The following is a 26,359-nucleotide window of genomic DNA, read 5'->3' as shown; positions in this document are numbered from 1 at the left end:
TATACTTCATTTTTAAAACCATCATCAAATCCTCATGCTCATTATTAAAACCATCATCTCATCTCATCTCATCCTCAGAAGGCATCTATTGTAGCAGGGACATAATTCATTTTTTTTCCTTCAAACACTAACCCTCTCATCATCTATCCCAGGTTAAATCTGGAGGTGACCTGAGTCAGACTGTGATAACACCCATTTTATATTATGAACATTGCCACAGTGCTCTTGGTAGAAATTTAAATTCTCTCTTTTACTGACTGACCTCTCAATGGCTCCATGGGGAGATTTCAGACATGACTGGCATTGTAGATAAAGCTAATATCTAGGTTTCCCTAAAGAAATGCTTTGTGATGACTATCTCGGCATAATAATAATAAAAACCTTGCAGTACGGTTATATATCCATCATCCCTTTATCTTAGAATAGAAAAAAGAAGAGCACTTATGGGCAAGTGAGAAGACGCGGGTTTAGGCTCAATTCTACCACTGACTATCTGTTATTTTGAGCAAGTTATTTTCCCTCTGTAGGCTTCCTCTGTATATTGTTAGGGTCAAAGAATAATAGAACTACAAGGGATTGCAGAAATCATTTAGTCTAATTCCTTTACTTTATTTTTAATTAAATCTCTCCTTTTAAAAAAATTAGCTTTCTCTCTCTTTCCTCCAATCCCTTACCTCTACCCAATTTGAAAAACAAATCATTTTATAACAAATATGTATAGTAAAGCCAAATAAACTCCAACTTTGCCTATGTCAAACAATGTCATTCTGCCTATATAGTCCATCACTTCTCTTTCAGGAAGGGAGTAGCGTATGTCCAACATTTTCATTTTACAAAGAAACTAAAGCCCAAATGGCTTAAATGGTTCTCCTAAGGCTACACTCAAAGTTAAATGATAAACTTCAATTCCAAATTTAGGATCATTTCTAATATCTGTAAAGTCTTTCCTGGCTTTCATATTTTATGATGGTATTCATAGAGTGTTCAGATCATAGCAGTATTCAAAAGTATTATGACAGGTTTGTTTGTATTTTTCAAAGTCAATTACTTTTGAGTTCTCCTATATTAAGCTGTTTTGTGCTCGACTTGTATTTAGCTTCATGTTCTGAACAAGTTCTTTTCGTTCAATCACACCTTTAGAGGCCAGATGGTCATCTTCTATTTTCTGAATTTGTTACAGTTATTTCCTATGTCTTGACATTTATTTGCCTAAAAGTACCTGCAGTATATTTCTACTGTTGCTGTGTGTTATTTGTGAGAGTTTTTAACCACATAAAAAAAATAAAAAGAAAGGCTGGACATGATTCACCTCAGATTCACCAAATTGTAGAGTTGGAAGTCTCAGTGGGTATCTAGTCCAACTTATATTCTGAAAAGAACCCCCACATAACTGACAAATGGCCAGTCTAGCCTTTGCTAATCCTGGAAGCTATTGTATTGGCTTCTGTTGAGTCCTATTAAGTTTCTAATCCATGAACTAATAGCATTATCTCATAGGCAATTTCCAACTATGCTTTTCCTATCTGGTTGGTTGATAATATCATTGACACAAGGGATAGAGTTCCAGACCTGGAGTCAGGAGGACTTATCTTCCTAAATTTAAATCTAGGCTTGGACACTTATTGGCTATGGACAAATCACTTCATCCTACTTGTCTCCATTTCTTCATCTGTAAAATGGGTTGGAGAAAGAAACTCTAGCATCTTTGCCAAGAAAGCCTCAAATGGGATCTTGAAGAAACAGACATGACTCAACAACAACAGTAACATCATTTCAGTGTTTAAAAATAGAGTTGGAGACTTAAAAAAAAACCAAAAAAACAAAAAACAAAACAACTTTTTTTTTTTTTTTTTTTTTTAACTGTCTGTAATTGAGGCTGGGGAAGCAAGTGAAAGGTCACTTCTTGTTCCTCCTCCAGAGGACCGTTCTGGATTGGGAACATGGACAAATAGTTTAAAAGGCATCCACGTTGGCTTGTCAAGGATGGCAAAATTTTCAGACAGAAGTTTTGGAACAGGATCGGTACATGTTCAGAATGCCTCTGATGCTACTCCCCAAATAAGAAAGACTTTTCTGAGAGCAGAATGGTGATATATAATGGAAATGTTCTGGAGAGACTTGGAACATGCAAAGATGTTCTGTAACTAGTTACAGTCTGATAACCATGTGATGGACAGCAGCCCCTTGGAGTGGCTGTGGTTTGAAATCAGAATTGGGGATGCTAGAAAGGACTTAGATTTTGTCAGATCTCTTTGACTTATTTACGGAAAGCAGCCAGTGAGGGACAAAGCTGTCAGGGAAAGGTCTTGGAGCCCTGCTCTCAATCAGCTCCAAGAAATGAGCTTTGGTTTTTGCCATGAGCATTCATGGTTCCATTTTAGGTGAAGAAATTAATCTGGAGGTTCTAATCCTATGAGTCCCTGGGCACTCTAGCGTCCCAGAGCCCTACTGTCCAGGTTGTGCAGCCATGTCAGCCCTGATGCTCCACAGAGCAAGGAAGGACTTCTGGGAGCAGTTTTCAGAGCCCAGAGGGAGATGACTGAGACAATGACTCAGCAAGCAGCAATACCCAATTTGGATGTGAACCTGGAGGGACCAGTGGTACACAGGAACTGCGCTAAGTTTGAGTCTATTCCTCCCGGAGACTGAGCTGGGATCAGGAGACAGTGTGTTCCCACCCTGCGTAGCTGGGAGGAAATGTTTGTACTTTTGCTCTTGCTATGTCTTTGAATTAATTTTTTAAAAATTTTTTTGTAAAATCTAAGTGATGTTAAGTAGTTAAATGGGAGTAGGGCACTAGTCAGGTACTACCTAGCAGTGAGGGGAACTTAAGTGGGGTCATTAGAGAAGAGCTACCCCAAATTACCCAAGGTTCTTCTAAAATCATAAGGGGCAGATGTACCCTGGGTGAGTAAGTACTCAGGAACTGAAGGAATTTGACACTTTGATCTCTTTTCAAAGTATGTTAAATTTTAATTTTTATTGTCTTGACTAAGCAAGAACTCTCATCTCTCTGTTACACTCTCCAGTCCCAACTTGTCCACTTTCTGGCATCTTCTCGACATTTTCCTCTTAGACCCCTTTCTAACAATCTCCTGTTTCGTCACCCTCCTGCTTATGACACAATTTATAGGTGGAACTTAAGTAGAAATCTTAAAAAGCTTATAACTTGATACTACAGAGTTTATTCTTATGATTTTCATTTTTGTTCAGACTTATGATTTCACCTGTGCATGGATCTACCTTCAATACAGCTATTTTAGAGGGTTGTCTGGGAGTAATGAAAAGTTTAGTGATTTGGCTAAGGTCACACAGCCTATATATGTCAGAAGACTAAAACCTCACTGCTATATCCATTAAGCTCAGCTGTCCCTCACCTACTACATATATATATTCAAATCAGTATATATGTGTGTATATATATATATATATATACATATTTGAATCAGTACATATATCCATATGTATCTATATGTATATTTGAATCTATATATATACACACACACACACACACACACACACACACACACACACACACACACACACATATATATATAATCAGTAATGTGCTGGAACCAAACACTAGAAAATGCTTAATAATGATAATTAAGTTTTAAAATGTATTGTGTATGTATTCTCTGCCCTAGCTCAAGCCACTTGTTAAACATTTTCTAGGATATCACTGGCTTAAATTTAAAAAAATAAGAGGAAGGATTTTGGAGAACTCTGAGCTCTAATCTAAAACTAGAGGACAATGTAGATTATAACTTGCAAGTAACACAGTTATCACAGAAATTTAAATTAAAGGACCTAAGTGAATATTCCACCTCTCCAACTTATTATCCATATACTTAGAGCATATGTTTCCTCATTTGTAAAATAAAGGTTGGACTACATAACCTCTCGGGTTCTTGCCCTTTCTTACTCGATGAGCGACTAAATGACCTCCAAAATTTCCTCAAAATCCAAAACTCTGACCCTATGATATCTTCCAGTTATCAATTCTACCATTTGCACAGAATTAATTTCATCAAAGCTACTCTTAAAAAAAAAAAAAAAAAAAAAAAAAAAAAAAAAGTCATACTAGATTCTAACTGTTCCATGGCTTCCACGCAATCCCTTTTTTATTTAAACCAGAACATAATTAGCAAACTTGGAAACCCGCCAAATCACTGAAGGGATTAATTCCCTCAAGCTTACACTACCCTCCCTGACACCCCCACCCAGCCACCATCACACACCATGGAATTAAGAGTGCTTGGGGAAGGTCAGAACTCTTATTTGGTCTCATGCAGAGTATAACTCTCGCAAGCCCATGTGGGATGCTGACTCAGAAGAAAAACTGCCTTCTTCCCAAATTATTAATATGGCAAAGGTAAATCTTACATAACCACCTCCACTGGACACTGAAATGGCTTTTTGGTAATGGACTTTTATTAAAATGAGTTCACTGCTAGAATTCACCTTCCCAAGTGCAGAATATGCATATGCAACCGAATTTATCCCCAAGTCCTTGTAGTGAAAGAACACAATAAAAGACATGCTTTAGAGTCAGGAAGCAGATGTCAAAGTTCTCCCATCTCAGCCTTCATCCCCTTTCCTTTCCTAACATTATATGGCTTTTCAGGGGATGGCAGACTTGAGAATCATTCTTTTGGGGGCTGGTTAGTATGTTTGAGATGGGGAAGAGTGAGGAAAACTGTGGCACATGAAAATTACAAAGATCTCAGCCACAGTCTGCTATTCATGTCTCTCCACTGTCCTTTGGATGCTCCAGATCAAGGAGAAAGGAGAAATGAGAAGGGAGTGTTATGGAAGTCAAGGGAAAGAGTGCCAGAAGATCAGCAAAAAGGGAACAAATGACGTGCTTGAGTCTTTCGGTGTATGTGGCTGCCATTTGTCCCTTGAGACTTTTCCAAGGTCTTTTTAAAGGCATAACTTGGTAACTTTAGGACTGGCAGTGGTTGTCTCGAAGGTTGGAAAGCTATTTCTGAAAACAAGCTTCCTTCAAGTCTCAGATATTTAGCTAAAATTTTTACTGATTCCCTTTAAGGCTAGTTTCTTCTATCTGTTCATTATCTCTAATTCAGTCTTTGCATATCTTGCCTGTACATGATTGTTTGAATGCTGTCTCTACCATTAGATTGAGAACTCCTTGAGAAAAGAGATAGTTTTATTTTCTGTCTTTCTTGAATTCCTAGTACTTAGCACATGGAAAAAAAAAAAAAGGAAGAAACATTTATTAAGTACTTACTATGTTCCAGACACTGTCCTAAGCACTTTTACAAAGATTTTTAACTTCACAGCAATATTGGAAGATAGGTGCTATTATTCTTCCCATTTTACAAATGGGGAAACTGAGGCACATGGAGGTTGTGACCTGCCAGGGCCACACAGCTAGTAAGCATCTGGGATTGGACTTGAAGTCAAGTCTGACTATAAGCCCAGTGTTTTATCTATGGCCGCTCGAACACAGTAGGTACTTAAGTGTTTATTGACAATTTGTGAGGAGTTTGACCTGGATTTTACAGTAGTGATGAGCGGTCTATGAACCAAGAACTACTGCTCTGATGGAATATGTTTGAATAACTGAAGGATGGCTCAGGGAGAATTTGTGTTGAGTGACTGAGAATTTGAATATCTAAAATAGCAGGTGTGAGGGAAAGAGAGAGTAAGAGTGAGTTGAAAGGTGAGTATTTGGCCTTTGTGGGAATCTGGGGCTTGGTATCCCTAAACAGTATATGTAGCAGAATTAAAGGGTAGATATAAGTTGTTTGTCATATTTAGGCTCATACCACTAAATTTGGCTTCTTTTCCCTAGTTCTTCAAGTTTTTGGAGAAGAAGGTACTTGGATGAGGAAGGGATTCATGAGACCCTAAAGCACAAAATATGAGTGAAGATAGCATGACTGTAAGTGATAGGACTGTAACAAAAAAAGGTACCACGAGGAAGGAATGGTTCACAGTGTCAAGCGTTCCGAGGTCAAGAATGATTAAGACTGGATAAAGACCCCTGAATTTGGCAATGAGGAGGATGCCATCAGTGACCCTGGCGAGAACTGTTTCATAGCAATGGAAATCAGATTCCAAAGAATTAAGGAGTAGATAGTGAAGAAACAGAAGCAGGAAATATAGACCAATACCAATAAAATTTTGGTAAGGAAAAATTAAAGATGAAATGGTATTTTAAGAAGGAGCAGGGACAAGGGGAGACTTCAGTATTTTAGCATAGTAAAAACTTAAGGATGTTTGTAGACTGATGGGAAGGAATCAGAGAAGGTGAAAGTGAATATGCACAGGAGAAGATTCATGAAATAAGGTCATTGAGGAGATGAGAGGTGAAAAGTCAAAAAAAAAAAAAAAAAAAAGATGAGCTTTAGCAAAAAGGACCACTGCCTTTTCTTATCAAATAAGAAGGCAAGAAGAAAAATGGGTGGGAATAGCCAGAGATCAAGAGGAGTGGAAGAATATCAAATAACTTTGTTTTTTCTCTTGAGAGTAGGAATTAAAGCCCTCTGAGATGGGGTAGAATGGGGCTAGTGTTAGGTGTGATTGAGGGGAGGAGAGGAAGTTTAGGGTGGCCATTGTGGTGAACTTCGGAGAAAATCAATAAGAATAAGATAAAAGAATTGCAGCAGTAAAGGTATACTTGATATTCTAATATGAAACACTTGTATCTTGTAATACCTATGTAGTAGACATGCAGTAAGTAATATCTTTTCCCAGTAAGGGATGTTGCTTGTGAAAGGTGCTACAGGGTGCTGTGTCTGTCCATGCCATCAGTGGTACTTGAAGTTTCCACTACATGAACTCATTGCAATCTAAGTATGTTCAGATAAATCTACTGTTATCTAGCTCATTTAAAGTCCCGAATACTCCAAGACTTTCACCTTCAAGTGTAAGGGTAATAATTAATTACCTAATTACCTAAAATTACCTAAATTAATTGATTTGATTGATTGACTGAAATAGATAATAATTTGTCGAATGACACTAGTTACCATTCCCATTTGGATTTCTCTAGCCTTGATGTTCCATGGATTCAGTGGAATGGGCCATGTGAGGTTTTATACATGTTTGATGTTGAGCAGTGCAGAAACAGCAAAAAAATCAAGGAATTTAAGATGGAGGAAAGAACAGTGTTGAAGGAGCTCAGACTTAAAACTGAGAAGGTGAAGACAACTTGGGAACACAGGGAGGAACCGAAGGAACAAAGTTCACAAATATCAGCTGTGGGAAAAGTTATGGTAGGGTAGGATACTCTGGTCAGAGAGGGTTCTGGCAGGTCAGAAGGCATCAGGGTATTAGCAGTGGAGTAGTTGTGAGAGATGGGAAGAACTTTACAATCTTCAATAGAAAATATTGTCAAAGAAATCAAATGAAAATTCAAGAGCTGAAAATGATGAAAGAAAACATCAGTCCAGGGTTTCCCCGAGTGAGGACTAGGGACCAGTTATCCATGGCTCTGTGTAGGGACATTCACTTTCCTTTCCACACCAAAATTTACATTCCAGCATTACATACTCTAGAAGAAGATTTGGAGATATAGAATAATAATTAACTTAAAATTAAAAGATAATGATTACAGCAGTGGGTAGAGAAGTGAGCCTGGGAATTAAAATCTGGCCTTAGACACTTACTAGCTCTGTGTGACCCTAGGTATGTCTCAACTTCTGTATGCCTCAGTTTCCTGTACTATAAAATAGGGCTAATGATAGCCCTATTTCCTAGGATTTTGAGGATCAAAAAAGAGAGAATTTATAAAATTGCTTAGCATCTGCTTTCCTTCTTTACTTTGTTATGACTGTTGGGGGGAAAAAAAAAACACCTGACAGTTCTGAGTAACATAAAGGCACAAGTACAATATTCTTTCCTTGGAATAAATACATTATATGTATGCATATATACAAATGTTTTACAAATAAGTACTCCCACCTATATATGGAATTCACATATATTTGTAAAGATACACAAATGTGTATGTTCACACACATATATATACACACACAAATATATATATATATATATATGTAAATATATATATATACATCCTATTTTCTTCAATTGCTATAGAAATATTTAAAAAGTTCTAGCAGCATATTGTAGATCTCACTATAACATTTCCCTCCCTACTCAAAATGTTCAATGGTTCTTCATGGAGATAAAATTTCCTCCAAAATCAGATATCCACCTACCTGTACAGGCTTATTTCTTACTACTTCATTCATCTTCTTTGTATTTAAACTAGATTTTCTTCCTTAATTTCAGCAAGTCCCACCTTATACATTTGAAAAAGAACATGAAAATAATCCATATTCTTGGAATTCTTTTTATTCTCATTTTCACCTTTCAAAATTCTTTCCTTCCTTCTTGGTTCAACTGAGGTTCCACATTAGATCTGTAGCTTCTCATGAGCTTTCTATTTGCTAACCCTCTAAATTTTCCTTGTACATTGTAAAAATGAATAATTTTAAAAGGACTTTAGAACTCTGATCAATGCAATGACCAATCATGATTCCAGTCAGCCAATGATGAAGAATCCTCTTTACTTCCTGCCAGAAAAGTAATAGATTAGATGTGTAGAATGAGACACACATTGGACATAGCCAATATGGGAATTTAAAAAATTATACCTTTTTATTTACAAAACATATGCATGGATAATTTTCAACACTGATCCTTGCAAAATCTTCTGTTCCAAATTTTCCCCTCTTTCTCCCCATCCCTAGATGGCAGATAGTCCAATAAATGTTAAATATGTTAAAATATATGTTAAATGCAATATATGTATACATAATTATGCAGTTATCATGCTGCACAAGAAAAACCAGATCTAGAAAGAAAAAAAAAACCTGAGAAGGAAAACAAGAAATGCAAGCAAACAATAACAGAAAGTGTGAAAATGCTACGTTGTGGTCCATAGTCAGATGAGAATTTGTTTAACTTGACTCTTGTGTATTTGTTACAATGACTTTAGGTTTTCTTTTTCTTTTTTCCATGGAGAGAAGGAGAAAAAGAAAAAAGAAATATTTTTTGTTTAGCTTAAATAAATGCTAAATGAAAAAAATAATTAAAAATAAGTTCCCCATATACTATTAAAGCTCTTCTTTGTGTCAAGAGAGCACTTCAATCAATATTGCTTTCTAGTTAAGTCTGAGACTATATGTCTAGGAGCTTCCCTTTTCTTTTCCATAGGTTGGTCCATACACTTATTGAAAATATTCATTCAGAATTCAATAAAAACTTTTATCAAAAAATAAAATCAACTACAAAAGTATAAATATCTGATAGAAAGATTTAATGAAAATGAGAAACTTCTGAGTATAAGCTATGTCAGTTTTCCAGGGTACAGCGAGGAAGAGGAGAATGTGGATGGGGGAATAAATTCACTAAATCTCTACATTATAGTAAATCCTGCCCGGGAGGCCAGTGAACTAGACAAGGTTCCAACTGCTCATGATTATATTCAGATCAGGGTAGCAACCTTCTTTCTCTGTAATCAGATGGCCAGTGGTTGGTTCCCTGCCACCCTCTTCCACAAACCCTGTGACTTTCACATCCTATGATGTTTTAGTTTCTTTCCTCCAATTGGGAATACTACAGTTCCCTTCTCCTAATCAACAAGGTTATGCTATACTTACTGCAGTGCATATTGTATCTCCTTCAACTGATTTAAGTTCCTTGAGGGCAGGTACTATTTCATTTTTGCCTTTGTATTACTAATTCCTGTCACAGTGTGCTCCTTTAATTAATGGTTCTCTGGAGTTAGGGAATGAGGAGGATATACATGCATTCATGATATACTTTTAAATTTAATTTTTATTATTAACATTTTGTCCATTATTTCCTTAAGTCTAGACAATCAACAAAATAATAAATCAAGCCCTAATTTGTAACAGGCTTCTATTTCTGAAGTGAAAATGCTTACAATGAAAAATTAACTCAGTAAGCTGATATATGCTCACTCTAACACACTCTTAGGTGCTGAAATTCTGAAATGTCGGATCATTCCAGGGCAGCCAGAATCTTCTGGGGTATAATTTATGACCACCAAGATTTCAGAAAGTAATTCAGTGCCTGGGGGCATCCCTGGGGGAAGTGAGTACCATGAGGAGAACTGAAAATTCTGCATTTTCCTGAGTCTACTGTTTTGGAACAACCCAAGGATTTGTGTATAAGTTTATTTTAATACTTAAAGGATCTGTGATTTTATCATGTAGATACTTTCTTTGAAGATGCAGGTGGCAACCCTTCTAACATGTCCTTTGCAGAGGTGCTACGGAAAGAAATCCATTGCCTTGTGGTCACTCTGGCAAAAAGACTCTTCTTTGAACTTAGCAGCCTTGTCTCCCTATAATGGTCAGACTATCTCTACCCATCACCAGGGCCTTACTAAAAGCCTCTTCATCTTGTAGAATCTGACAGTTTGTCCTCTCCTCAAGAATACAAGGTCATCTTCTATTCCATCTTGTATTGCCACAATGAGGCAGGGCATTAGGATTTTAATGGGGGAATTGTATCAGAGGTAGGATTTGAAAATGTTCCCCTTCCTCACTATACTACTTTCTGACTGAGACCCTGAGTCTTTACTACAAAGCATGAGACATCATAAAATACAGTCTTCCTCCTCTCCCCTCGGTACAAAAAGTGGAAGTTTCTGACATTTGAATATTCATATTTATAAAAAGCAATACTTTTCCCCACCCTTATTAATTCCAATGTCTACTTTGCTCATCTATCCTGAATCCTCAGTGTTGCTTTTGTAATGTCAATTAATCATTTTGCAAAGCTGTTATAAAAAATGTTGGTTATTATTTTGATTGGATCTAAGATGTTGAAGACACAGGCAGAAAAATAGATATTGCAACAGATAAGTTTCAGGGGAAGAGATGAAAGCCATTTATAGTCATATGAAGATATGCTCTAAATCACTATTGATTAGAGAAATGCAAATTAAGACAACCCTGAGGTACCACTTTATACCTCTCAGATTGGCTAAGATGACAGGAAAAGATAATGATGAATGTTGGAGGGGATGTGGGAAACTGGGGCACTGATACATTGTTGGTGGAGTTGTGAATGGATCCAGACATTCTGGAACATTGTCCAAAGGGTTATCAAACTGCATACCTTTAATTCAGCAGTGTTTCTACTAGGTCTGTATCCCAAAGAGATCAAAAAAAAGGAAAAAGGATCCACATGTGCAAAAATGTTTGTAGCAGCCCTTTTTGTAAGGGCAAGGAACTGGAAATTGAGTGGATGCCCATCCGTTGGAGGATGGCTGAATAAATGATAACATGTGAAATGTAATGGAATATATGTGGAATATAATGGAATAATAAAAGAATATTTCTTATAGAACAAGAAACAATCAGCAGGATGATTTCAGAAAAGCTATAGAGATTTACATGAACTCATGCTAAGTGAGATGAGTAGAACCAAGAGAACATTGTACACAGCAATAAGATTATGTGATGATCAACTGTGATGGACTTAGTTCTTTTTAATAATGAGGTGATTTGGGTCAGTCCCAATAGATTTGTAATGGAGAAAGCCATCTGCATCCAGAGAGAGCCATCTACACCCAGAGAGAGGACTGTGGGGACTGAGTGTGGATCACAGTATAGTGTTTTCACCTATTTATTGTTGTTTGTTTGCTTTTTTTTTTCTTTCTCATTTTTTTCTTTTCTATTTAATTTTTCTTGTGCAGCCTGAAATGTGGAAACATATTTAGAAGAATTGCACATGTTTAACCTATATCGGATTATGTGCTGACTAGGGATGGGAAGTGGGGAGAAGGGAGAGTCATATTTTGTAAGGGTGAATGTCAGAAACTATCTTTGCATGTATTTTGAAAATAAAAAGCTATTATTTAAAATTAAAAAAAAAAAAAGAACAACAGGTATTGCACCCATTTCCTCTCATTATTCTCCCCTCATCCACCACGCTGAGCCCTGGTACCACGGTTGGAATAGCAGTTGTGATGAACTCTGCTTCCTGGGACAGCTCATTGCCTTTACCTTGCCTTAATGGGCTCTTGTAAGACGCTAGCTTACCAGGAGCGGAGTTTTCTGAGGTGAAGTGGGCACGGTGATCCCGCTGACTGGGCACATTTGGGACCGTCATCCAATATCTATCACATAAAATGGCAGGAGACAGTGTGCTGAGTTCTGAATTCCCTCGGTAGTCTCTTTGTCTATTTCGGGAGAAGAGAGTCCTTTTTTTTCCTTCTCTGGATCATAGGAATTGGCTCATTAAACTAAACACCACAGAAGAGACTAAAGAGCAAGGGTAAAAGAAAGTACATGGGGAAGAAATCCTATTAGGGTCCCCAGCAGGAGGTTCATTGAAGACACACACACTAATGAGAGACCTGGAGCTCCATTCATGTTAATGTGGTCTTTCAGCACCAGTGTCAACCTGGGGAAGAGGCAAGGGAAGTGAAGCAAGGTGGAATTAAGTTTTGCGGCTCGTCTCCACAAGATCATAAAATATCTTTTAAAAGTACTCCTTAGACTGTTCTAAAGCTTTCTTTAAAAAAAAAAAAAAAAAGTAACCTTAGGGGAAAAAAAGAAAATGAAATAGAAATAATTTGTGCTTCCTTAAGTATTTATGTGGCTATTTTTCTTTCAAGTCAAGACTGCTGCAAAGATGGCTGTTGATTCAATGATATTATCAATACAGGCCAGATTTTGGAAGAATATCAGAAATCATCTAGTTACACGATATGAGAATCCTCAGTAGTTACCTTGTGTTATTGAGACACTTATTGGCATTTCCTTGGCAGAGATACTGGAGTGGTTTGCCATTTCCTTCTCCAGTTCATTTTACAGATAAGGAAACTGAGGCAGAGTGAAATGACTTGGCCAGGGTCACCCACTTATGTCCATTTATGGACATGTGCAAGAACAATACAAATTTCAATTGCTTGATGTGAATGGTTCCATCTAAGGTCAAACAAGCTATACTCTGAATTTCTGTTCCAATTCTCATATTGTAAATAAGTGTCCTTTTCATGGTCTGTTTAGCGCCACATTTCTTGCATTTTGTGCTTTTTGTTGGTGATTATGCTGCTTAGAATGTCCTCCAAGAATAGTGCTGAAATACTGTCTAGTGCTCCTGAGTACAAGAAGGTTGTAGTGTGCCTTATGGGAAAAGGGTTACTTTAGCTTTGTTAATAGTTGGCAGTGAGTTCATTATTAGTGAATCAACAATATGGTCTACCCAGACAAAGAGTTTTAGGAAATCCACTGATTTGAATGTAAGGTCACTCCTGAAAGTGCAACCGTAAATGTAGAGACAGATTCTCACAAGAATCTGTGAAAACCCTGTGTTCCTCTAAGAGCAATGGATTGACATACACCAATTCAGTGTTCACAATGACTTTATAGAAAATAAACTCCCACGAATGATTACAATTAATTGTAGCAATTCAAGTCTTTCATTGTATAAATAAGGAAACTGAGACCCAACCTCCGATACTTAGTACGGTGCAGAACTGGGATAAGGGCCCAACAGGGTCCCTAGTTTCCTATAAATTGAAAAGGTCTTAAACTTTAAGTTACAGTCATTGGAATGTATATTTGGTGACCAGAAATGTGATTTGTCCATATGTATGATCTGAATATATATCTTAATATCTAGAGTCTCTGTGATTCATAAACATCACATTAATTTCCAAGCAATCATTTAAATACAAGCTAATGTTTCTTTCCGCGGTCTTATTCCAACATCTTATTTAGCTTGGAAGTGGCCCAATTGATGTCAGTGGAATACAAACCCTGGCAAGTTCTATCAAGCTGGGAAGGCTTTGAGTATCAGGCCTTGTTGCCAACTATGTCTGTCATTATCCAGTCTTGCTAAGAATGGAGAACCTCATCCTCCGATGGATTAAGCCATTCATCAATCAATTTGCTAAGTTTTATACCATTCATTTATCCATACAGTAGTCAACAAGCAACATTAGGCCATTCTTTCACCTATTCTGTTAGAATTTTTAAAAAATTCATTATCTATCATGTTTCATGGGACTGTACCAGGAAATGGATATGGACACAAAAATGGAGTCTCCTTTTCCTCAACAAGCTCACATTCTACTGGGAAAGGGGTACAATGGAGGTGCTGATAATAGAATACAATCTATAAACACATAAATTCAAACTATATACAAATTAGTTTCATAATTTCAGGGAGGAATAAATAGAAGGAAAAATTTGGAAAAATGAATACAAGGGATAATATTATAAAAAAATTACTCATGCATATATACTGTGAAAAAAAATTCTAAATAAGAAAATTTAGGTCATTTTCCCCTCCTTTCTACCCCCTATGACATTTAAAAAAAATTAATTATTGAATTCACCATTTCTGTTGGAAAATTTTAACCCAGCTTGATAGGTGAGGTAATAGACACACAAAGATATAAAAATGACTCTAAGAATACAGCTTCTTTATTACTGGGCTCCTCGCCAGGGATTTTATGACTCCCTCCAAGGCCCTACTTCATCAGTACAACAGAAGTTGCCAAAACCAGGCACAGTAAGGTTTTGTTGAGAACTAAGGTTTACAACAACTTTTTATTTACCCTACTGATGTGACTTCAGCTGAACTGTAATCTCACTAATGTGAGCACCACTTCCTAAATACACTGTTTGCCAGCCAATCTACCAATCTCTTATCTATTACCATTATTATTGTCTATTACCATTATTATTGATTATTACCATAATTATGTCATTTGAAGGAATATCTGAAGAGTTGGAAGGAATATCTAAAATTATTGAGTCTAATTCTCTCATTTTACCTTTGAGGAAAACTGCTAAAAATAAAATTGAATGGCTTTCCCAAGGCCACAGAAATAGTGACAAGGTTAGAACCCAATGAATTAGTCAATAGACATTTATTAAGGCACATCCAGCATTATACTAAACATTTGAGATACAAATAAGATCAAAAGGCCGTACTTCCCTGTGAGGAACTCACAAAAAAAGTGTTTAAAAAATTAAGTTTTTATTGACATTTTGTTTCTTACCTCACATGGTTCTTGTATCCCATGTAGCCTCCTTTTCTCCAAGAACCATCTCAGATGACAAATATTTTTTTTTTTGAGAGGGGGAAAAAGTCAGCGTAACATCAAAATATTGAAAAGGTCCAAAAACATGTCCAGTGTGTAACATTTCTGGACCTTCTACTTCTGCAAAAAGGTAGATTGAGAATTTTTTTTTTCATATCTCTACATGATCTTTATAATTTTATTACATTTATTTTTCATTTTTGATGTCATTCTTTCTATTTGTATTATTATATTTACCATGTATGTAGTTTTCTTAGTTCTGCTTTCTTCACTCTGCAACAGTCCATTAAAATCTTTCTAGGATTCTTTGTATTCAACATCCACAAGACACATAATATCTTATAGCATAGTAGTATTTATTTCATTTATGTGCCACAAGTTATTCCATTCCCAAATTGATGGGCAGCTATTTTCTTAGCTATCACAGAAAATGTTGCTATAAATATTTTGGAGTATATGGGGACTTTTTTCTGATCAATGGCTTTCTTGAGGCATAAACCCAGTAATAGTTCAGAGGATATGGATATCTTATTCATTTTATTTGTATAATTCCAAATTGCTGTCCAACATGGTTGTACCATTTCACAGGTCTACCACAATATATTAGTGTGCTCATCTTTCTACAACCTGTCCACCATTATTTCTATTTTTTTTTTTTTTTTTGGTTATTTTTGCAAATTTACAATGTGGTACAGAAAAAATATCAGCCTTGCTTTGGTCTGCACTGCTCTTAATAATGAATAATTTTTTTCTTAAGATTGTGAGTATTTTGCAGTATCTCCTTTGGTAATTTGATTGAAATAACAAAAAATATAAATCAATTTGGTAGTATTGTCATTTTTGTCAGATTGGCATAATTTAACTATGAACACTGAATATTCCTCCAGCTATTTATATTGTTGTTCTTTATTTCTTTAAGGGGATCTTTGAATTTATACAAGTCTTTTTGTGTGTTTGGAGAAGTTGATTCCTGGATATTTTAAAGTTTTTGGAATGGAATTTCCCTTTTTATTATTGTTTCTTGTGTTTTATTATCATATAAAAATGCTGGCTGTTTTTTTGGAGGGGAAGGGGGGAATTAGGGTTAAGTGACTAGCCCAGAGTCACACAACTAGTAAGGGTTTAAGGTCAGATTTAAACTCAGATCCTTCTGACTCCAGGGTCAGTGTTCTATCCAATGAGCCACCGAGGTGCCCCAAATGCTGTTATATTTGAAGTTTTATAGTCTACAACTTTGCTGAAATTATCTCAATTAGCATCTTTACTGATTTCCTGGGATTTTCCAAGTAAATCATCACATCATCAGCAAATAAAGTTGTGTCTTCTCATTATTTATCTTTATTCCTTTTTCTTATCTTGTTGCTGCTTCTAGTATTTCTCAAACTATGACATTATTAATGGTGGGTTACTTGCCTTACTCCTGTATTTACTGGAAATAAGTTCTAGTGTACCTATCTCCATTGCAAATGATTTCTTTTGACTTTAGATAGATGCTTTTTTATAATATTAAAAATAGGTCTCCCTGTTCCTATACTGTGTAGGGTTTTTGCTTTTATTGTAGCATAAAAGATGTTAAACATTGTCAAATGCTTTAGAAGATCATGTGTTTTGGGATGCTTTGGTTTAAAATAAGATTGTTGATTGTTTTCATAATGTTGAACTATCCTTCCATGCCTGGAATAAATCCTGTTTGATAAAATGATTGACTTCCGGGATAAATCACTGTAGTCTGTTTGATAGGATTTTCTTTATGATTTTGAGTCAATGCTTATTAATTAGTTCTATAGTTTTATTTCCATAGTTAATTTTTCCCAGGTTTAGGTATTAGAACTATATTTGTCTCATAAAATTATTCTGATAGGGTTCTTTTTCAATTTTTGAGAATAATGAAGTATGGATATTGACCTTTCACAGATTTATAGAATTCTCCTGTGAATCCATCAGGTCAAGGAATTTTTCCCCCCTTTGGGAGTTCTTTTACATCTACATTTATCTCTTCTTTTGAGGGATCTCTATGTGCTCTTCTGATAATATGGGTATTTTAGATTTTTGAAGTTGTTTCTTTGGTGTCCTCAGTTACATTAGCATATAACTGCATAATAGGTTTTGGTTATTCTTTTTATTTTTCAGTTTAAAAAATATTTTTGAGACATTTTGATCAATAATGATCAAAAATCAAAATTTTTCCTGATAGTATCAGGAAAAAATAAAAAAGCTATTTTGGGTAGTCAGAACTGGCCCAGATGCATGCTGTGCTCTTCACTCAGGCCTACAGTCCTCCTCTTCCAACATCTCATGCTAGTGACCTCGGTCCCTCTGTTCTCTGGCCTGGCTCCAGCAGTTCAGAGCCTGCTTTTCCCCACCACTAGTTGTTGTGTTGCAGCCTCTGGCAGGTTTTTGCTCCTGAAATGCTGTTATCAAGTTGGCTCTCAAGGCCCAAGCCAAACTTCTACAGCCTGCTAGGGCAGCTGTGCTGCTGGCAGAAGAGCTGGTGATGGAGGAGTTGCTGGGTATTTTGTTTTTACCTTTTTTTGGATTCTGAGTGTCCTAGCCCATGAAAACAAGTTTCTTTATATTTGAAAAGTCATTTCTACTTCAGAAGACTGTGAGCATTGGGGATGGGAGGGAAGCAGAAATCGAATTTGCCATCTCATAGCTTGTGTAGGAATTCACAATGGGGGAGATAACATGAAAACCAGGTACAAATAAGTCGTATAGAGAGAAATAAATATATCATGGAGGGAGGGCACTAGAATTGAGAGGCTCCAGGAAAGCTTTCTGTAGATGGCAGGATTTAGTTAGAATTTGAAGCCAGGGAAATCATAAAATGGAGATGAGGAGGGAGAACATTTCAGGGATGAGACCGTTAGGGAAAGGCCTAGTCAGGAGATGTATTGTTTTATTCAAGGAAAAGCCAAGAAAATTCAGTGTCCCTGGATTGGAGCGCATGGGGAAAATGTATGGTACAAGACGACTGGAAAAATGTAGGGGATACAGTAGGTTATGAAGGGCTTTGGCCATCCAACGAGTGATTTTATATTATTTGATCCTGGAGATGATAGCGAGTCACTGGAATTTACTGAGTGTGGGTTTATTTGCCTGGGTTATAATTTACCTACCACAGGGCTACTCAGAGAAAAGCTCGAAAAAGGGAGGGAGACATTATATAGGGATAAAAGAAAGTCAGGAAGCTAGGAGGTACAATGAACAGGGTACTAAATTTTTAAGAATCTAAACTTTAAGTGTCTACCTCAGACACTTGATCACTGCATATTGCAAAAGGCATTTAAGCTCTTGGCCTCTGTTTCATCATCTGTGAAATGAAGGGTAGGTTTTTAAGATTCCTTTCAGCTCTAAATCCATGATATGGCATAATATTCCACCCCAAAGAACAGTAAAATAAATGGAAACGTGATTGGACAACTGCCTTATTAAAGCCACCTGATATTTTGCTGGACAACTTGTAGACTAACTCATAAAGAGGCAATAATCTAGTGGACCAAAAGTTCTTTTACTGTCAGTGTAAAACTTGTACAGATGAACATAAAAGTTCCATAATAAATTTTTACCCCCTTTAATGGCTCCTTCCTATATGGCTATGAACTTGTAAAGATGTGCCAGAATTTCCTACTGTAAGGCAATATTCTTGAATCTTTTCTTATAGAGCTATTGTCTCATAACTCCCTTCAGTTCATTACATGAAATTTTTATTGTATTATGATTTTAAAAGGAGATATTCAATATTTCTGCCTTTGGTTTAGGCTTTAATATGTGTTCATTTTTTTTTTTTTAAGTGCCATGTACTGCTGAGAAGAGATACTCCTTTTTTAGTCCCATTCAATTTTCTCCAGAAGTCTATCATCTTTTCTAAAGTCTATTCACTATCTTCATTTTGTGGTTAGATTTTATCTAGTTTTGAGAGGGAGAAGTTGAGGTACCCCAATGGTATAGTTTTGTCTATTTCTACCTGTAACTCACATCTCTGCTAAATATTTGAGTGCTGTATCATTTGTTGCACTTAATATTTTGTATTGATATTACTTCACCAGCAAGAACTAGTTTTCCCCCCTTATCTTTTAGATTTTTTGCTTTTGCTTTGTCAGAGATCAGGATTGCAAACTCCCCTCTCCTCCTTCCTTTAACTTCAGCTGAAACATGAAAAATTCTGCACCAGCCTTTTACCTGTGCTCCAAATGTGTTTCTTGTAAATAACATATTGTTGGATTCTGGTTTTTAATCCACTCTGCTATTCACTTTTATGGGAGAGTTCATATGTATGGGAATGCCTGCCATCTAGGGGAGAGGGTGGAGGGAAGGAGGGGAAAAACTTGGAACAGAAGGGAGTACAAGGGATGTTGTAAAAAAAAAAAATTACCTATGCATATGTACTGTCAAAGAAAATGTTATAATTATAAGAATTAATTAAAAAAATAAATTAAAAAAAATTTTCTCTTTGACCTGATAAATCTTGAATTTGGAAAACCATTTGTTGGATTTTTCATTTTGGAATCTCAGGTGTTCAATGGATTCTTTCAAGGACTATTTTACAATTTTCCATAACAGTTTCTTGAAAGATGCTATCCAGGTTTTTGTTTTTTTTTTTTGTTTTTTTTTTTGTTTTGTTGTTGTTGTTGTTGTTATTGTTTTTAATCATGACTTTTAGGTAGTTCAAGAATTCTTAAATTACTTCTCCTGGATATCTTTTCCAGATCACTTTTTCCAGTGAATATAAAATAAAATACCTATTTTATATTTTCTTCTATTTTTCATTCTTTTGATTTTGTTTGACTGATTCTTGATATTTCATAGAACCATGAGATTCCACTTGCGTAGATCTGAGATTATTCCTTTCAGTGAGTTTTTGTACCTTCCATTTGTCCAATTCTACTTTTTAAGGACTTGTTTTCTTCAGTGGATTTTTCCCCCCCAATTTTTCTTCCACTTCTTGATTTTTTAAAATGCCTTGAGTTCGAGGAGTTTTGGGGCTTGAGACCAATTCATATTCTCCCTTTTAGGCTTCATATTGTTGGCATTTTGACATTAAGATGTCCTTTTCTGAGTTTGTGTTTTGATCTTCAATATCATCATAGCAGCTTTCTATGGTCAGGGCTCTTTTTTGCCTTTTCCCCTCATTTTCTAAATTGAACTCTGCTCCCAGGGCACCAGAAGCACTATCCAAAGCTTCTCATGTTGGGGGCCAGGGGCCTGATCACTAGAGGTTTTCTGTATTGGGGCATCAGGTGCTTGCAGCTTGCTCAGCACACTGGGGTGATCAGGCCCAATCTTGCCTCTTGTGTCAGGGTTCTGAAGGTCAAAATCTGCCTTCTACATTGGGACTGGAAGTCTCAAAGATAGCCTGCTGAGTCAGGCTAATATCTATTTTCGCTTTGATTTGAGAGAACAAGGCAGGAGTCTTTTTTTTTTTTTTTTCCTCTCTAATTTTCCCATAGGCTGATAATGGCAATGCACCATTTTTCAGTTTTTACAAAATTTACAAATTGCATATAAAACCCACAAAGCACGTGAAAGATTAAGTAGTCTGGAACCACTTTTGGTGAACCTTTAGACTGCATCTCAGCTTAAAAGAGATGAAGCAGGACCATTAAAGTATCTTTTAAAGTTTATTTCCTTCCTCTTTTCTGTGGATTCTGATCTTGTAAAAAAATGAAAGTTCCCAACATCACCCTTAGTATTAGAGATGATAGTATTCTCTAATGCTCAGCACACTGCTTTGCATACAGACTAGGCCTTTTTTTCCTCCCTCCCATTTTATTTCATTTTCAATTAATATCTATTTTCTCTCCCTCACCCCAATTAAGAAAAAATAAAACCCATGTAACAAATATACATAATCAAGGAAAAAAATTATTGAAAAATTCTTCAGGTCCAGGATAAAGAACATTTAGAGAATGGGTTGAATAAAGATTAAAGGATGTTAACTCATGAAATATTTTAAACTTCAGTGCTAATTATAAAATTATCTTACAATTAGAAGAGATATCAGAGACCATCTAGTTCAACCCTTTCATTCCTTAGATAAGAAAACCAGGGGGCTTGTCTGATAATGTAGGGAGTGAAAAGCAATGGACTTAGGTAGTTAAGAGACCATATTCTATATGTGAATTAAGCCCATATACATGTATATACACAAAGTTCTTTTCCATTTCTACCTAAAGATTTGTCTTCTATTTAATTATATTTTGAGGATTTAGTTGTGTCATAATTACAGAAAAGAAATACTGTATAGTGCATAGAAGGCTGGCCTTAGACTTATTTATTTCTTGCCCTTGACAAATACAAGCTGTGACACAAGACACTAAAAATTTCTTTGCCTTTCAGGATCTAAGATTATACAATAACAGACAGGTTTCTGATTTGTATTATTGGAAAGAATTCCCTTCTCTGATAAACCATAGGTCTGGAGAAAAAAACAAAACAAAACAAAACAAAACAAAACAAAACAAAAAAAAACAACTATCACAAATTTTAGAAAATGAAATTTTTAAAAACTGTGCTTTTGCCCTTAGAAAATACTCAAGAAAAAACCAAAAACTATGACTTTTTAAACTGTAAATTTCCATCTATAATAGAATGAAAAGGACACTTATTTGTCAAAGTATGTTTGTGTTTATTTATCAGAGAATTTTAAGGAAAAACATTTTATTCCAAGATCTGGTACTTAAGACTAATATGTGGCTAAATAGCATTCTAGTGCAGATGTCAAACCCTTGGTCCACAACACTCTTGAGTGTAACCAGAACCAGATTAAAATGTAATTCTTTTTTAAAGTGTTAATGAAAAAAAGAAATATATAAACATGTGTGGTTTTCTAAGTCAATATGTGGCCTATAGGGATCATTTTGTACATTTTAGTGGCGCCTGTTTTTATCTGAGTTTGACATCATAAGTGTAGAGGGCAGAGTTGGTAACTAGCCATTCAAGTATCCACAGCAATCAATTAAGGGGAGAGCCTTAGGGGCACCTCTCTTGCAGGGGTCATTACCAACACCCCTAAGGTATAGTTGACAAAACCAGGGTCTCAAGCTCTTAATAAAGATGGCTAGGAATGAAGAAAAAGTGGATGACTGTAGGCATAAGTGGGCGAGAAGCCAGCTTTGGGGAAGGACATGACAGCAGTAAGACCATTAGGGCTGGCAGTCTAGGGTCCCTGAAAGGAAGCTGGCACAATTGGGTTGCTGCTGTAGGGAGCTTTTATCCTGAGAGGAAGTCTGGAGGATTGGCAGGGAGGAAAATACAGTGCTGAATGTTGGTGCCTCTGTAGGATGTAAGTCATTTTTACCTATAACCCTGCACTACTGTTAAGGAGATACATGATGTATTTCTTTTCTGGAATGGTCACTTTTGACAACATGAAAATAATTGCTGCCTATTATGGCTTCTATCTAAATAGAAGGAAATCTGATTGGCCTATTAAGTCAACAAGCTATGCAAATAGAGCCAAGTTTTATAAAGGGAAATCCTTCTTTAAACAGTTTCACTTACTGTCACACATAGCTTTCTAATATTGCCTATTCTGAAATTTAGCCACATTCTGAGATTGTGTTTAAGGTTACTGACAAATTCATATTCCTTGAGTGTATCCTTTTAAAAGGCAAAGTCCTTTTAATACTCTTTGGGAAGGATGTAATATTTCTTAGCTCTTAATAAGGACATATTCTTTGGAAGAAAAAGATGTCAAAATTTTAGTCCAATTTGGCCCTACCATCCTGGAAAAGAATCCTGATGGTGGTTGTTGAATTCATTGACCTGCATTGTATGTTCTTGTGGGACCCTGTTTGATTCTATCAGCCCATTCTGTTCAGTCCAGTGAAGCAACTGAAAAGACATTCTTAATGATTTTAGTTGGTCATCATCATTATTATCATTTCAGGCCTCACTTTTCAATTCTTATATTAAAATTTATTGCTATAACCTAGAAACAGAGATAGGAATTTTGATATGAGGAAATAGGTTAAGTTTAGCACCAATACACCTGAAGGAATGTGGTTTTGAGTATCTGGTGATTATTATTCTGAATTTTACCATTTGACCTTAAAATCAGTACTATTTGGTAGTAGAGATGGCTGAGAGGAGGCTTTGATTCTCAATTACTCTTGAAATAAAAACTATGAAGATGAATTTTTTTTAATCTAACTCCAATGGAGAGAATGCAATTTCTCTTTATTTTACAAATATATTGATTTCCATTTATATTATTGGGATAGCACATAGTAGATAGTTGGAGCTGGGGTTTCCAAATTTCACCTAAGAGAAAAGGATTTTCTTTGGTAGAAACATAATATATAATTATATATTTCTTGCATACTGGAAAAGATCTAGCTTCTGATCTGCATGACATGGCACATGACTCTAAAATTTGTTTTGTTAAGGGGACTAATTTGTGGGACCCATTTTAAAGTACTAAGTGTAGCATTTTATATATAATTTATTGATTGCTTGCCACTTTTTTCTTTCAACCTGAGGCAATAATTGCAAATAGCACAATTTTAGACAGTGAAATATTATACAATATTACCATTAACTGTTGTATGCTTAACCAAACTTCATATAACTCTTACTGATACATAATTTAATTGGAAAAAATTGGGGCAGTGGATAGATCCTCTGAGCCATCTAGTTGCCCCAAACCTGGTGTCAGGAAGACCTGAGTTCTAATTTGGCTTCAGCCACTTAACACTTCCTAGTTGTGTGACTCTGGGCAAGTCACTTAACCTCAATTACCTCACAAAAGAAAGAGAGAAAAAAAAATCAACAGTTTAGCAAATGATAATATATAAACTTCTAGGTCTTTGAAAATAGTTTGGACCTTTAAATACATTTTTGACTTGACATATACTGGATAAATTTGAAAGGATATTCAAATAGAGCACTCACAATATGAAAACACTGATGATAACCCTAAGAGCCATCTATAACAGGATGACCTAAATATTTCTCCTAAATTGTTTCTGATTGTATTTTATATGATGTGTTTCTCTCAGGTACATTAATTCCAAATTTAAGTCAATTTTGATTTTCATTTTTCACAGCAGAGGAAATATACCTGGCTATAGCTGATAGATTGTTAGATCTAGAGTACATAATTATGTAAATCCCATTTTAGAAATTAATCCGTTGGCGCTTGTGGGAAACCCCTCTTCCCTTTCTCTTCTTCAAGAGACTGAAGGAACAAGTGCCCTGAACCTCTTGTTTCTTCACCCAACGTGTCTTCATTTAGTTTTCTAAACACAGAATAACTTTCATTGAAGGTTATAGGTCTGAGTTAAGTTATTCAATGTAAGAGTAACGATGAGAGAACGTGGGTCCTTCCTGTTCTTTTGAATGGTTATCTTTCCTTTTAGGGTCTCACCTAAAAGAAAAAGAAAAAAAAAAAAAAAAAAAGAAAAGAAAAAAAAAAGGAAAAGAAGGAAGTTTGAATATTAAAGAAATTTTACAGAACTTTATTAATGTACTTCTCATAATATACTTTAAATGTGATAAACTTAGTAAATTAATGACATTAAGTCATTCAAAGAAAGTAATCATTCGCTAGAGATGACAAACATTAGCACTTTGATAGCAAAGCAATGTACAGTAGTCATAAAGGATCAGGGTATCCAGTTCTACCTTCATGAAAGAAACCTGGCATTAGTCCTTAACGATAACAATTCAAAAAGAAAGGTGTGCTATATATGTATATAAAAGAGAACTGTACAAGGTGTTTATACTGTTTAGTAATAAAATTTTGCTAGTGGCACTAATAATAGATGAAGTAAAGAACAGTTTTTGAAAATATCACCATTTCTACAGAATCTGAGCAGAATTCAAAAGAAAGCTTTAGAACCATAAAATAAGGAAAAATATATCCTTAATACAAAGCACATTGCTTTCAACAAAATAACCATAGGATGGCAATATAATTCATAGCTAGAAAGATGAAATGGATTTATTATAATAAGATTATTGATTTTAAAATACACACACACAATATAAGCATATCTCTAATTACACCAGAGGTAGAAAGCAATCTAATAAAATTCAAGACATTTTGAAAAAAATAAGTAATTGTATTGAGTATTTATTTCAGAATTTTTCGATGAAATGGCAAGAAGAATTTTTAATAAAGAAGCAAAAATAACAAATTGGTATTTCTTGATTAAAAGCAAGAGTATGAGATTAAACCAAAGGGAATTTTATCTTTCCTGAATATATCCTCAGACTTAATAATCTGCATTAACACAACATAACTCCTAGTAAAATGCTAAAAACAATTATGAAAAAAGTAGTATAATATTGGAGTTATAATGTAAAAATCAAATTTCCTTAAATTTGTAAACCCCGTTACTAAAATTTTCAATATGGTTGTCTCAAACGGTAATGCTTAATCTTCAGAATTAGGTAATATATAAAATCATAAAAAAATTATAGATGGAAAAAGTAGTTATCATTTACTATGTAGCAAGCATTGTCCCAAAAACTGGATAGGCAGTCCTTGCTTACATTCTAATGGAGGAAGCATGTTGAGACCTCACAGAGAAATGGTTAGGAAATGCAGTAACATATAGTTTGTCTTTCACAAAATAGGTACTTTCTAAATTCATGTACTTCAATATAACACCTTGGGATGGGATGGATCTGTGGAAGGAAGAATCGAATACAAATCTAACATTATACTTAGAACTAAGTATAGTAAGTAAAGAGTAGTTATACTTCGCATTAATTACAACCCTGATTTCTAATTATACTTGTGATACAGTCCTCAAAATAAAAGCAATGTCATCCTATCCCAACCATCCTTTGTTAGGTTACATAATGTGATGGGGACATAGCAGTGACAGGAACAGTGCTAGAAGTAAATCGTGGTTGAGATTCCATCCCTTAGTTTTTGACTGTGTTCATTCCATACTCCTACACAATTTCTGTAAAAATATTCACAATCCAAAGACTTTGTAGCTCTTTATAAATTATTCTACAAGACAACTGTTGTAACCTAAACAAATATTTCCTTAGCTCCCTAGTTAGGGATTTAAATTCTTAAAAAATCTTACTAATATGTGTTAAATGGTCCACAAACATGCTTTTTCAATTGTATGTATTTAAAGAATATCACACTTCATGTAAAACATAAATTTATGAATTATATAAGCTATAGCACAAGATTCAAATCTGATAATTCCTGTTTACCAAACATATAACATTTAGACAGTTTATCTTTGTTAATCTTGTTTGTTTTAAATAAGTAACCATGATTATGACCAATTATTAGGGACTTGGAGTAAGGAAGTT

At 35.3% G+C, this 26,359-nt stretch overlaps 1 protein-coding gene across 1 annotated transcript in view; it reads right to left on the bottom strand.

The window, feature by feature from the left end:
- Positions 1-23,212: 23,212 nt before the first annotated feature.
- The window catches only part of PRMT3 (protein arginine methyltransferase 3), a 141,207-nt gene continuing 138,060 nt past the window's right edge, over positions 23,213-26,359 (bottom strand). Inside the window, exon 16 of the mRNA XM_074275636.1 lies at positions 23,213-24,443. Within this exon, the coding sequence (XP_074131737.1) occupies positions 24,334-24,443 (110 nt within the window). The 3' untranslated portion in view covers positions 23,213-24,333. The remainder of the gene's footprint in view (positions 24,444-26,359) is intronic.

Source organism: Sminthopsis crassicaudata, chromosome 6 (assembly GCF_048593235.1).
Source record: "Sminthopsis crassicaudata isolate SCR6 chromosome 6, ASM4859323v1, whole genome shotgun sequence".
In the NCBI taxonomy this organism is placed as follows: domain Eukaryota; kingdom Metazoa; phylum Chordata; class Mammalia; order Dasyuromorphia; family Dasyuridae; genus Sminthopsis; species Sminthopsis crassicaudata.
This window is presented reverse-complemented; position numbering and strand designations above follow the sequence as displayed.